Source organism: Montipora foliosa, chromosome 7 (genome assembly GCF_036669935.1).
Source record: "Montipora foliosa isolate CH-2021 chromosome 7, ASM3666993v2, whole genome shotgun sequence".
NCBI lineage: Eukaryota > Metazoa > Cnidaria > Anthozoa > Scleractinia > Acroporidae > Montipora > Montipora foliosa.
In genome coordinates, this window is record NC_090875.1 from 35,813,689 (window position 1) to 35,828,688 (window position 15,000).

At 39.9% G+C, this 15,000-nt stretch overlaps 2 protein-coding genes across 3 annotated transcripts in view; both read left to right on the forward strand.

The window, feature by feature from the left end:
• LOC138009439 (RNA-binding protein 5-like) overlaps positions 1 to 15,000 on the forward strand; it is a 58,396-nt gene that overhangs the window by 27,798 nt on the left and 15,598 nt on the right. For both annotated transcript variants that reach the window (XM_068856452.1, XM_068856453.1), the window contains exons 20-21: positions 315 to 464; positions 1,066 to 1,216. In XM_068856452.1, coding sequence (XP_068712553.1) covers positions 315 to 464; positions 1,066 to 1,216 — 301 coding nt within the window. The remainder of the gene's footprint in view (positions 1 to 314; positions 465 to 1,065; positions 1,217 to 15,000) is intronic.
• LOC138010826 (uncharacterized) lies at positions 8,132 to 10,740 on the forward strand. Its single transcript, XM_068857815.1, has one exon. The coding sequence runs from the start codon at positions 8,467 to 8,469 to the stop codon at positions 9,460 to 9,462; it is 996 nt and encodes a 331-aa protein (XP_068713916.1). The 5' UTR covers positions 8,132 to 8,466; the 3' UTR covers positions 9,463 to 10,740.

The following is a 15,000-nucleotide window of genomic DNA, read 5'->3' on the forward strand; positions in this document are numbered from 1 at the left end:
TCGCCATCTTGGATTATCAGTGTGCTAAAATCATTAATGAACTCAAACAAAAGCAGAGCCTGAAGCAACCTTTTTGTGGCGCGTCTTCGTGTTTAAGTGATTAAAAATTCCCCCACCAGTCAGTTTTCTCAATGTAATGATCGGTGTTGGCAAAAGAACAACATGCGTACTCAAAAGTTGCACTTGACGTTTCATGCTGAACTTTCCATATGCAATCTTGGTGGATTTGAATTTCTTTTGTGGCATTAACATTCAACCTTTAGAGATGCATTTTACCGTGACTGGAATTATTCCTTTGTGGTGTTATTCCATAGATCGCAAAGGATATGGAAAGATGGGCAAAATCTGTAAATGCTGCCAAAATACAACATGATGATACCAAGAAAAGTGCTGGAGCAACATCAAAAACTGAGGAAACTAAACCAGCTGCTGCTGCAACTGCTGAGTCAGATGTCTTCAAAGTGGTAATGATATTCGCTCAATATTACAACCAATACCCAATTAATATTTGTAAAGGCTGGTTAAAGAAATGAAATTGAGCACTTTGATGCAGTTTTTGTGGCAGCAAAATTGCATCATGTTTCAAGCAAGGTCAAGACCCTTGAGATATTGTGGCGTTTCATGGAGTTCTTCCAGGGGAGCACATGAGGCCAGCAAATTGACCTGCTCCCAACTGAGTGGCTTCATAGCTCAGTTGGTACATGTAAAGCATCCTACCACCGGCATCGCAGAGATGAATTAGCTGATGCTTTTCATAGGCTGTTGGTGCTTATTGAAACTACTGACCAAGTGAAAAGCAAAATCTCATAGATTCTGGTGTTTGTTGTCAACGGACACTATGGTGAAAATGTCCAACGTATAAATAAAGACAATAATTTCACAAGATTTGTTACAAGTGTGATTTTTTGCAATAGTTTTTTTTCCCAAGATTGAACTTGGGAGTTTGGGGACTAAACTGTTGTGGTACGGGAAAGCTGCATATCTCGGTTGTGTTTCGTTTGTTATCAAGGCCTCAAATAGGACTTGAATGTATTTGATACAATAGACTTGAATCTTTTTCTTTAGCCTCTTGGTGTCCCTCCTAAGCCGTCATCATTATCATCTCTGAACATCGTCAAGAGTATTGCAGCTGGAATGGTATCAGAGATCAGTGAGAATGTGGCTGCATCCAGTCCATTAGCAGCTTTGACTATGACCACGGAAAGGAAGAAACAAGGTCAGTTTGTTTGCTGCCTCTGTAGGTCGAGGGAGTGAGTGGGGAGGGGGGATTTTTGTTTCATCTAGGTGTTGGGTATTATTATTATTATTATTATTATTATTATTATTATTATTATTATTATTATTATTATTATTATTATTATTATTATTATTATTAATTGAAAAACATATTAACAATACGTGAAAGATTACAGCGAACAATAAACGAACAGGTGTGATTAAGTTGCGGCTTAAATGGACAACGGATAACACATTACATTAACAATCACATCGACCTGAACGAATAATCTTATAGGCTCATTAGGCTCATGTAGCTGCGGTTGCCTATATTTTGATGTAGTTTTTTTAACTAAACTAAGGTAGTGGGTTAATAATTATTTTGTATGCGTAAAACTCACAATATTTGTGACTTAAATGGGTAGGGTTGGAGAGGAAGCAGTATCTTTAAAAAAGTGGTGAATTCTTACGGAAACGACGTCCCCTGTAAGCTTTTTGTGCTAGTAGGATGAATTCAGCTAAGCTAAGAGATATTCAGTTGGTTTCAAATGGTCTCACTTAAAACAAAAAATATTATGCTAAATTGACTGGTCCCCTTCAGGATTGTTTGGGACCTGAGGCAGACCGGTTTGTTGGTGACAGTCCAAAAATAAAATACAAGTTGCTTGGCAACTGGCGAAAGGACAACTGAAAAAATTTTCCTACGCAGAATTCGAGCCTACGACCTCCTCAACACCGATCGGATGCTACACCCATAGCTCAGTGAAATGGATGCAGCTGTTCATTGCTCCATTGTTCGAATACTGCCAACTTGCAACTTGTTTAATTATTTTTCTTCTTCGTAGCCACAAATGTGCATACCCCACGGATATTGAATTAAGCTGCGATCGGGGAATCTAATTTTATGCCCTTCGGTATTTCCAAACTCCCTTACGGCGATTAGAACAGTCACACTTATCCCACCTTTCTGGGAGTTTGTTATTTAATAGTAATAGCAGCAGTTTCACTAGCAACCTTTGTGGCTTCCCTAATGGTGTTTTTATTAGAATCCGCCTTACAAAAAGAGGTTCCTCTCCACTAACTAGAACATTCACTAGTCATCAGGTATTTTGGGGGGAATTATGTATGTGTGGATGGTGAGTTGAGGAAAAATCATAGACAAAAGTTAGGGTTAGTCTGTAAAATGAGGGGGAGATGTTCTCAAAGCAAACTCTCAACCCCACAATAAGGTTAACAAACTCTATGTGAAATTAAAAACTTTAATTGCAGAAACAGCCAGATAGTACATGTAATCGAGTAGGAGGGAAAACAAATATTTGACCATGGAAATTATTCGTTCTTAAAATAGGAAAAATAATTATGAAAAATCTACTGGACTTATTGCTTGGCAACTGGCGAAACGGGACAACTGAAAAATCATTCGTAGGCAGCATTCCAACCTACGACCCCCGTAACAGCGATCGGATGCTTCATCCATTGCTCAATGGGTGGGATGCATCTATCCATTTCCCCATTGTTCGAATCCTGCCACGTCAGAAAACCAGTCGCGTGTCTTTTTGTTTTTCTTCGTCGTAGTCACAAACGCGCATCCCCGTGGATATTGAATTAAGCTGCGGTCGGGGATTCTAATTTTATGCCCTCAGTATTTCCAAACTCCCTTACGGCGATTATAACAGCCACACTTACCGCAGCTTTCTGGCATTCTGAAAGCGCGTTTAACCACTTTGCCACGGGAACGTAGTTCTCATTTTGCGATGAGTGCAAACATTTACTTTGGAATTCTTTCCGCCCGCGGTGATTGACACAGTATTAAACTTTACATCTGAAAGTACTTGATAAAGTAGACAGATGATTTTTGTTTGAAAACGGCAAGCTTTCAAGGTAAGGACAATTTTCTACTTATTTCTAGATCTTGCTTCGTTCTTGTGTGTTCCACTATAAACATTATTGCATAGACCGAATACTCCAATCGACCTGTTTCTTGCGAACCAGTTTGTTCAGTCGCGCCAAAACATTTCAGTTGTGAATCAAACAAGTGTGTTCAATGAGGAACGCACATTTTGGGTGTTCGACACGAGGACAATCCATTACAAATTTAGCTGTTTATGGTAAGGTATGTTTGATGCAAGGGAGCAAAAAATTTGCTTTTCTAACATCAATGGAAGTTGCAGGCCGCGAACGGTAGTGATTTTACAATCATTTAAATTTAGAACAAGATGCCTTGGGGGCGTATACACGGATGGACTGTTTGGGATGTACTGATTGTGTGAAATAAAATGATGTAACAGTTTCATGTTAAAGGTTGATGCTTGTAATTTACATTGTCGTCAGATAAGCGATATGACGAGCAAAAGTTTTAAGCGGACGATAACGAGTTTACACTCTTGAGTGTATCATAGTGTTGGATAGAAAGCTTTTGGGGGAAGAAAGATTTCTCAACCATCTTGCTTGCTGCTTTCACTTCTTTACTTGGCGTTCTCGGGTCGATCTTACAGCTCTCGTTCAACTAGTTTTTGCTCGCTCTCTTGTAACTCATACAGCTCTTTTTATAGGTTCTTAGTCTGACTGAACAATCAAGTGTCAGTCACTCGTCAAAATGACGCCTGCCAGATGCACTACGCCTGCGCGTCAGCACATTAACATATTTTTTCCACAACAAAGAAAATCGTTTGTTTCAACAGTATTTTACAGGTTTATCGACATTAGATTAGCACGATCGGAGTATGACAAGTTACAAAAATTACAAGAAACGAGTTACAATATCTACAGTAGATTCAAGTTACACAGTAAATTTACAGAGAAAATGACGATTTATGATTGTTACATAACAGAGTTAAGCAATAGACAAAAGAAGGAAAGGACGAACATAAGCATTGCCTTTTCCATAAATTTATCTAGCACTCTTGTTCCAGGCAGAACAGGACAATAGTTACAATTACAGGTGTCATTTTTGATTACTCAGGAATATTACACTTATTGAAAACTCAAAAGGCCCGGAGGTGAACTGAAAATAAGTTGCTTCCAAAAATATAGTAAAAGAGCTCGTTTGGATAAAAACACCACTGAGTGAAACACAAATAACCATTGTGATACCAAAAACAAACTAAAACATTCCAAATGAAAAACTTTGTAGGCCCAGCGTACCAAACGCCTTTCTCGACTCCTGTTCCAAACCAAATTCATGACCTTAAGAAAAGACACACTCTGATCGAAACTATACCAAAGAACAAACAGCCTTAGGAGCTAGTTTCTCATAAGAGTCGGTTACCAATGTTGGTTGGAAACTTCCAGGAAAAGTGAAACCAATAACCCTTTTTTGAGATCCCTTCGTTCAGGATGAAAACACTAACCCATTCAAAAGAACTTAACATTAAAAGCACCGCAACTTATGAGGCAAAGCAATTTGCTTAAATGACTTTATCTATAATCGTCGTTATCCAGCGAGGCCAAGCAATTTAATGAAATAATCGTAGCTACAATTTTTATCGTTTAACAATAGGTAATCAGGGCAAGATGGAGAGAAATTCGAAGGTTTGAATGGAAGTTCACCACGATGAAAAGTATTCATGATATGCTATTTTGGGTTTTTTAATTTTGCAAAACAGAAGATATGCGTTCAAAGGTGCAGCAGAATAAAGTTGGAGAGAATGGCTATTGTAAAGATTGTTTTATTAAACAAAGTTTCTGGCATACATTTCCTGTAATTCCAAAGGCACAAAATTACAGAGAATGTAGGGAAACAAAAAAGCAAAATTTAAGAGTTCCAAGGAGTAGATACCAAGTCCAGTTCATCTCAGTTGTGAACTTGAACTTATTTCTTTGGTTTATGAAGGCGAAATTCTAGAAAAGTAAACTTATTGCCAGTTTATTTTGCTTTGAATTTGCATTCAAACTCTTTGAATTTCCCGCCATGTTGCCCTGATTACCCATGATGCACTCGAGAGCGTGTACTCGTCCATTGTTTATGGCAGCAAGATAGTAAATAAGTATGCCCATTCTACAGAGTTCAGGTATGCTAGGTATCTTAGCAGTCAAATCGTTTGTTGGCCCCTTCGGGTCTAAAAGGATTAACAACTGTTTTTACAATAAATAAGTTCCAGTTTAATTACAGATTTATCTTTCTGGTAATCTCTCGCCATTTTCCAAAGTTTACCCGTAGTTGTAGTTCACTATCACTGGACAACTGTAACTGTGTTAACTGCTTGCATCGCACGGATACGCCCTTGCTACCGAAATCACTAAACTGTTTGCACCACGAAAAAAATGATCGATCGCATTTGAGTTTCGACTTGCTCACGTGACCATTTGGAGTGCCCCAATGTGTGACGTGTCATTCTTGATGTGAGCGAGGCTGTGGGAAAATAAAGAAACGGACCACCGCGTGAGATGAATGTGTACGAAGAACTTTCCACCGTTTGGAAATGATATGTGGTCAATGATGGTTGAACGGAGGGGGAGAAGTTTCAACAGACTTCTACCAGGGACGTTTTAGAGATGTAGGATTAAAGCACAAAATGAGTGGTCTTCCAGTTTCACACATATGGAAGACGTTTTGTCCCGCCTTCGATGTTCCACAACGACCGATAAGAACAAACGAGAAGAGATGTCAAGTGTTTTCTTTTACATTTATTTGCCGTACTTGAAATCGTTTTGATTACTAAATGAAAATTGTAACTGCTTATTTGTTTTCCACGACTGACATTGTCATGTTGACGATTCATATAATTTTCGCAGAGAATTTGCCTTCGAATTTACGTCAACCAAAACAACAACAAGGGATAAAAACTCAACTTATCATTGGACTGAGACTTCAGTATAGATTCCAGTGAACAATTTGTCGATACTATACTGGTGTTCATAAACCATACAACTTTGCTTTACGAGCATGAAATTTGAAACAACGCATCACGTGTTTACATTGAACTGCCTCGCAAGCGTATGACATATTTATTTTCTTCTTGGCCAAGCGCTTGAGTCTTTACACTACTTTAAGTATCCAGCTTTGCCATGTATGTTACCGAAGGTCTGCTTTTTATCAGCTGTTACAGTAAATCAAGTTCTGGTTCTTCCAGCTTTTCGTTGACCCTTAGCTGTGTGGCGATGGAAGTAATTTTCGGTTGTATTTTTGACAAAACTCGTCTTCCATATTTTTGAAACTGTAAGGGCGGATTTACACGATACGATTTTGTCGCATGCGTCAAGCTCACGACAGGCCTACGATATGACTTACGATTGTTGCAGCGTTTTAAAACATGTTTTAAAATGCTACGACATTTTTTCTGACGTACACAACAATTGTAAATCATGTCGTGGGCCTGTCGTAAGCCGTTGTCGCATGCGACAAAGTCGTACCGTGTAAATCGGCCCTAAGACCACTCATTTTGTACTTTAATTTTAAGTCTCTTAAACTTCCCGGGCACAACTCTGTTAAAACATCTCCACCTCCGTTCAACCATCATTGACCACATCTCATTTCCAAAGGGTGAATACTTCTTCGTACTCATTCTCCTCAAGCCGCGCTTTGTTTCTTTTGTTTATTCCCACAACCTCGCTCACATCAAGAATGAGACATCACAAAATCGGCGCGCTCCAGATGGTCACGTAGACAAGTCGAAATTCAAATGCGATCAATCTTTTTTTTTTCGGGGTGCAAACAGTTTATTGATTTCGGTAGTATAGGCGTCTTGTATAAACAATCACCACGAAAAGCCTCGATTTCATGCTAAGAGGGTGGCCATTGATACAGGCATGCGAAAATAACGCCTTATTGCCAACGAGGCGAAATCATAGAGCCGTACGTGAGTACAGAAGAAAAATCTCATCTCAGCGTAAGGAACCCTTTTTTGACCATATTTGGGTGTAAGTAATACTCCATATTTGGGTAGTGACGTCACGTTTTTGTATGTGTCGCTTCCACCGTGTGGTTTGTGTGTTGTTTCAGCGGACGATTCGGCTAGTGAGATTCGAGGTGCTTGTGGTTGCCTTACGTGTTTGTAAATTGTCAATAATTGTAAGCAGCGTCTGATCAAGGAATAGGGTCATACCTACAAATTTCGGACAGAACGAGCGTGTTCGCTGGTCGATTTCGAACCAGCGTGTTCGCTTGCGAACCAGCGTGTTCAATTGGCAATTTCGAACCAACGTGTTCTCTGTCAATTTTAAACCAGTGCTTTATTTCGTCGATTGACACGTTTTTCAAGACTTCAGATCAAAGAATTGAACTAATTACTATAACACATCTTCTTATAGCACAAAGAATTGTCCTTTAACTCCAGCGTTGCGTAATTAAAACTACTCACAACTTGGACAAAGCGGGGGTAGACAATACTGCTTGTTATACCACCCAACTCAAATACGTTTTCTGATTGGAGGAGAACGTGTCACGTGTCATCGGTCAAAACTTCATGACGCCCAAGGGCGAACAAAACTTCATGACGCCCTAGGGCAACAACAACTTGAACTTTCGACTCACACGTGATCAGGTCGTGCACCTTTGAAACGGCGGCAAATCTGTACGCCAGCCGACGTCAAGCAAATAATTTTTATCTGTGTATTGTTCTATTTTGAGTTGGAAAGTATAACAAAACACTTAATGACTGGCCCCTCGGGAAACAGTGAGTTTTGTTTTCTCCTCGACCTCAATGTTTCCCTCGGCTTCGCCTCGGGGAACATTGAGGGTCTCGGGGAAACAAAACTCACTGTTTCCCTTGGGGCCAGTCATTGAGTGCTTATTGATTATTGCGTTCAATACATTTATTATCTGGTTAATCGCCTTTACAAGCCGACAACTAAGTGGAATACAGTGCTGTTATTTTCATTGTTATTATAATTTTCCTTTATCACTACGTGCGTGAAAGTTCGAGTTGCGCCGATGAAACACATTCCCTACACGGGGCTTCCGAACGTTTTTACGCCATCATGTGCACATTTATTCAAACAATACTCAAACAACCAGTAAACCTAAGGTAACACTTCAGCATCACAAGATATTGCTTCGAACTTAAGTAATACTCCCTTAACATTAGACATTTCAAAAACGTGATGAAAATTATGCCTTCAAGACCAAGACTCTTATCAGAGTTACTTGACACTCTCCCTTTCCTACTTTTATTTATAGTAAAATAATGTCACCTGTCTGTCAAACTTTCACACATTCGAGAGAGATAAAACAATTTTGCCTCGTTGGCACTTGCCGCAAGGCACAACTAGTTTTATATTCATGGCGTTTACAGTCGACTCTCTGAGAAAATCATGCAATTTCGTTACCTTGTCGGTGCCTTTCTAAGTTTGGAAAGTTTCATATTACTCGTATACATTTCCTCGAACGTGAACAAGCTGGCAATTCCAGGCTTACAGCCAAATATCAAATTAGGAAACATACCTAACAAGAATACAGAGAATGTCAGTGCTCGCACGTTCAGAAAGCCATTCATTTACCTTACACAGACTGAAAAATGCATTCCTTTAAGATTACTGGAGTCGATTGGAATCAATGACACCTGTAATTGCGATGTTTTAGTCCTCAGTTATCAAGCAGAGTGTACAGAATTATCTTCGGTCAATGTAGCCTACCTATTCGAACGAAGCAGTACTTGGTCATCTGGTCGAAATGCTCTCTACTTCGCAGCAGTGAACAGAACATCAGGCTACCATTACTACATATTTCTGGATGATGACGTGAACGTCATCTTTAACAACTTCACACCGCCTGACTTGAAGAAAAAGCTGCCACTGCAATCATTTCAGCAATGGCTTCTACATTACGAGCCTGTAGTGGGTGTTCTAGATTATCTTTTCCATCACGGTGCAGTGTGGACTTTCGAGCGAAGGAAGGCGTTATGCGGCATTCGAAATGACACATCTTTATCTCTGCCTGTGGTGTGGTTTGACGCCGCTTTCAACGCTTTTCATTACAAGGCTATCGCTGACATTTTACCATATGACACACAATACGATGATACGAGTTGGTGGCTCTCCCAAGTTGTCGTCATTACGCTCGTTGAATTGAAATTCAGAGGCCAAGCTTTGCTATACGTACCAGCAACCGCCAAAAACCCCAAGCATCGCCAATATCCTCGTCATGGGCGTATCTCTTTTAATGAAGTAATACGAACTTGTATAGAGCAAGCCGAACGGGATGCACCTACAGTAGAGGAGCATGCCGTAAAATCTTCAACATACTGCATGAAGGTGACCCCACATTTCCCTATTATGCCGTACGCACATTTCAACACAACGTCAGCATAAACGGGACAGAGTATAAAGAAAGGTTTTTCATTTTGATGAAGTAGATCAATCCTCACGAATATTTTGAGCTGTTAAACCAGGAGAAAAAACACTACCGTGTAGCAATTTTTTTTTGCGGATTTTGCGGATGGTACTTGATCCGCAAAAATAAGTTCCAGCAAAATTAAAAACCGCAAAAATTTACTCCCGTTAATATAATTAAAAGTGGCTTTCATAATCCACTTGTGTTACTATATATCATACATTGCGGTAAAAAAGATCGTTTATTTTGATATTTGCATTAAGAAAAAGCAATCGAAGCTTGCTACGAACAAAACGAAACTATAGAAGGTTAAGTCAATACTTTTCCAGTCTCTGAGGCACAAGAAACGAACACAAATCAGTCAGCTAAAAAGTCACGTTTAACTCGCTTGAACGGGTCATCCGAAGGGACACCATTTTCTGAGGCCTGCAGGATGCCACATTTTTTCCACCCGTTCTCGATGATTGAGGGGTTTTTTTTTTTTTTACCAAAAAGAGTAATAGAAGTTGAAAATGATAGTCCTGCTGCTTGAAAAGAAAACCGCAAATATTAGTTCCCAGCGGAAATTTCAATTCCATTAGAGCAGCAAAAATTTGTTCCCGCAAACCTCAAAAAATGTCCAATCTACAAAATAAAAGTTCCGCAAAAATGTCATGCTACACGTCGAAAGGAAATACTCATGAGCACGTGGTTTTAGCATTTAGCACTCAGTGTACTAATTGCCTGTTGCTGTCTTCCAAGATATGAAGTTTGCAGGTAACAGAGGAAGGACTTTATTAGGCAGCGACTGCGGACAAATTTTTCTTTACAGTTATTAGTAGTTTTTTTGCATATGTTCTTATCGTAAATGATAGGGCGTTATGGAAAACGAGTTGCTCTGGCTGGCGATGAAGTTTGCCTCAAAGGTCAATTCCTCCTCAAAACTTGAAATCACCTAAACCTAGAAAATCCTGGGAACGCACTGGTTTCCTACACGCGACAAAACATTGCTAAAACCCTGACGCTCTTAAGTAGCTAAATAGAAAGATCTCTTTCTCTCAGGCAACCTCAAGTCGGAGCCCTATTTCTTTCGCCTTCAAAACTAAGCGGAGTCTTATATGGTGAGGAGGGTGACAATATCACAACTACCTGCTTTATTCACAAAATTACACCGCCGCCGTACTAATCCTCCGGCTTGGTTGTAGCATCCCACACAAACACCGATAGACCCTGTTTACGAGGAGGGATGTGCTAGGGGTAGCCTAGCACTCACACATTTCTTCTTTTTATCATCGACGTGTTTACAAGGCAGCTTGGGTTACCCTAGTAACCCAATTTGAGGGCTAGGGTTACCCTAGCTGCCTTGTAAACATTCTGCTTGGGACAACTCGCCTACACGGGACAACGTTTTAGCGGTTTCCATTGTGTTTGGGATGCTGGGGGTTACCAAGATCAAGAAGTTATCGCGGGTGGTGGGGTAATCCTACCTGTAAAATTTTACCTGTAAACCCGGGCTATCTTTCACCCTCTTGCTAGGGTAAAATTTTAATCCTCCAAAAGAGAGCACTTCGTATGATTAACTTTGTTCATAGTCATGCTCATGCAATTCCTTTATTTATTGATGCAAACGTCCTTCCACTGACGTTTCTGTCTTATGAGTCTGTCTCCAACTTGATGCATGATGTCAATAATAACAACACACCTTTAAGCATCTTAAAATTCTTTCAAAAATTATCCGTCGTCAACTCATACAACACGAGATCCTCCACCTCTGGAAACTTTTATGTCCAAAGCTCTAGATTAGAAATACAAAAGCATTCCTTTTCTCGATTTGGCGTAAAATTGTGGAATGAGGTACCCCAACGTGTTAGAGCTTTACCGACAAAAGCTTACAAAAGAGAAATTCGTGGAATACTTTTTAAAATCTATTGTAGAGAAACGAAAATGACCACAGTCGAACCTCGATTATCCGGACTCATTGAGATTAGAAGAAATAGTCCGGATAATCGAGGGTCCGGATATTAGAAAATATGAATATTAATGAGGAACACAAACTGATTACATTACGAAAGCGACATTTAATCGTGAAATAAAACATTTGCAAATCGTTTGTATAACAATATGGTCTACATCTTCACTGTCCGTTGTGAAGACTTGTCCTTGCTCTTGCGGATATCAGATATCTGCCGTTTACTAACGCCATATTCAGGAAAGGAAAGGAAAGGAACTTTATTTAAGTGTCTAGTCGTTCTAGCGCTGGAGCGCTAATTGGGGACACGGTAAACTGAAATGAACAATGAAAGTAAAACAAGTCAGATTTTGGTTTTTGAGGAGAGGGGAAACCGGAGTACCCGGAGAAAACCTTTCGGTGCAAAGTAGAGAACCAACAAACTCAACCCACATATGACGCCGAGTCTGGGAATCGAACCCGGGCCACATTGGTGGGAGACGAGTGCTCTCACCACTGCGCCATCCCTGCACACCTTGACAAATTGGTTCCTTTTTCTTCTTTCTCTAATCGCAAAATTATAGCCTGTTTATCTTTTACGCTCCAAGGACATGATGATCGTAAATAAACATTCGTGACGTAGTGAGCTTGTTTGCCGAACGAGCCAATAGAGCGTGAAATTTTACTTAGCAACAAAGCAACTCTAAGGCTATCAGAACTCATTCGAAAGTTCTGCATTGGTGACGACGTGTGCGAGCGCTGCTTTATTTTGCTTTTTGAAAGCGAAAAAAACTCGCCCTTACTTCACTTTTCAACGCTGTAGTTTTAAAAAGAATATGGCTACGGATCTTGATCATGACTAATAAATATTCATGACAAAATAGGGACCAGAGGAAAAAAAAGGTCCCGATAATCGAGGTTCGACTGTATATTGAAACGTCTACAATTGTGTATAAAGTAGGATTAGTCAAATAGCTATAGTTTTTTTTCTATATACTGCTATCTGCTGTTGTTCAGATATTCTGTTACCTAAGTCGTTTCTTTATCTATTCTTTCAATTCTATAGTTCTTAATTCCGGTTTTCTTTTTATTTATAACTCATCCTTACGGAAACTGTAAGTCTGGCCAGCCTGTATTCGTTGACGCTACCTGCGGGTCAGTCATATTCTCTAAGTTTTTTTATCAATAAAGTAAATGTTGTTGTTGTTTGCTCCATACAGCTTGGCTCTAATTGTTCAATTAACATTGCGACGCGAAAGGAATCGAAAATCCTTGTCATCTTATTGGTTGATTAAAACGAGAGTGGTTAGTTTTTTCCGTCGGAAAGCTTGGAAATATTAAAGATGTCACTCTCTTCGTTTGATCGAAGGAGTTGTGGAGGAACGTTCGTCTCTGTGGCTCCTTTGCTGTTGTCTGTGGTGTAACTCGAAGGACTATAAAATTCTGCGAAGTAAGCTGCTATAAGTGGTTAATGAGCATTACTAATGATTTGAAGATCGATTTGGGCTCCGAGAAAAAAATGTAAATTCAGCGGCAGGCAGCTCCCTTCTGGTCTGGCAGGGATCACATTTCCTTGCCTTTATATCACATTCTGTGAGGAAATCGTCCTGGTGACATTTAAGTGTATCATTGGTTTGATATTTAGTGGTTAACGTTATTGATCGCAGGCTGGGAACAAGGCATAGATTTCAACCACTGATGATATCTAATTTTTATGAAGAATTTAAGCCAGTTGTGGCAATTAAATGTAATACATGTTGTATATCCTTTCTGGTTAAGCCAGCCAGGTAGGAGTTCTGGCATTGAAATGTGCTTAAGCGCTCCTGGAATACAGATTGTGTTTGTCACTGTCACGCAAGAAAAAAATAGAATCGAAACCGTTCAATTAAATAAGCCAAAAACTCGGCATGTTGTAGGAGACGCATTTACAAATCACTTTACCAATTCTCAGCTGAGGTCTGTGCGGTACATCGTTTCTGAGTTATTTGTCGAAGCGTTTCACGCAACTTTACTGAGAGTTTTGTGTGGAGCCTCCAAGTTGGTGCACCGCCGTGGTGCAGCAATATGGCGGCCAGAAATCCACGCGAACGTCTGGAATTCACTTAGCGATGAAAGCGCTTACTTTTCGTTGATGAGATAAAAAAAAATGTGTATGAACACATTACCTAATGTAGTTGAAACGCTCAGACTGCTGAGATTGTCTGTTGCTCTCGTGAGACTTGAATGTCGCTTTTACCGATACGGCGCCCATTTTGATTTCTATTGTTTGGAATAGCTATTATGGGATGCTCAGGGGGCAAGTACATATTAATTTGCCCCCTGAGCATCCCATAATGTCTTCTGAAACAATAGAAATCAAAATGGCCGCCGTATCTGCAAAAAGGTCTATTTTCAAAACCGAAGACGGAAAATGGCCCTTTACATATCCTCACAGAGATCACCCTGTAAGTCTTAATCAGTTTCTTAATTTACTCGTGTGATAAAATTCCTTGTGTCGTTGCCACTCCACTGTTCAAATTCCAGATTTTCCTCGTTGCCACTTAAATGCAAGCAGGAGCCTTCCTGGCACAAGCTTGTTTGCTAGTGTAAACAGACTGTGATTGTCGCTACAAAAAGTTCTAATGCTTACATCGACCGGTCCCGCGTAAAACGCCTCCAGGCGTCTTGTATTCCATCGTTTTCACGGGCGCATTACACCATTATTTCATTTCATCAAAAAATTAGTTGATGGACAGCTAATGAATGGACGCGATTTTAACCCAGGCGCTAAAATCCAAGTCTCTAACCCCTCCAGGCTCCTCTACCAACCCATTTCTCTACCTCTGAATGAACGGTTAACGTCTATTCCTCTTTGCTCTGAATTTACTATTATCGTTAATTTACAAGACTGTAAGTTTGATATGGATTATGAGAAATTGACACAGGACTCGAACCTGGCAATGTAAGTTGATTAACCCTTCACCTAACCACTTGACCACCACACCGCTAGCTGTGTAGAATCAATAGTTTAAACAATATTTCATAATACTGTATTATCACTCGGCAACAAACGCCATTAAACACTACAAAAGGTCAGTTACCAAACTTCACGACAAAGCTAAACGTTTTAAAATGAAATCTTATGCCTATTTACTCAACCCTAGACCTAATTACTCTTGAGCAGTGATATTTTATCGGAGGCTTAATTTTTTTTTGAGAATGCGTTATGTGGACCCTCACTGGTGAAGCGGAAAGAAGCGGTTCCTAAAGATTTCTGGTTCAAATCCATTCCACGCATATGATTTTTTTTTATTGTCCTTGTTTCTGTGCTACCGCAAGTCTTGGCACACTGTGTCCTAGATTAACGAGTAAATTCAAAGCAAATTAGAAATTAATGATAATCGTCAGTTGAGAGAAGAGATCATTTTGTCTCTTCCGGGAATGATCCCCCGAAACCCAACAAGGTCTTGCACATTTTAACCTGCGATCAGGCTCTATTTTAGTTTCGCGTGGTACGTACTGATAGAGGCCGGCCAAATTCCTCTTCGAAATTCCTTCCGCCCCCTTTCTTTGATTGATTGACATGTCGGCCAATCAGATTTACTGCCAT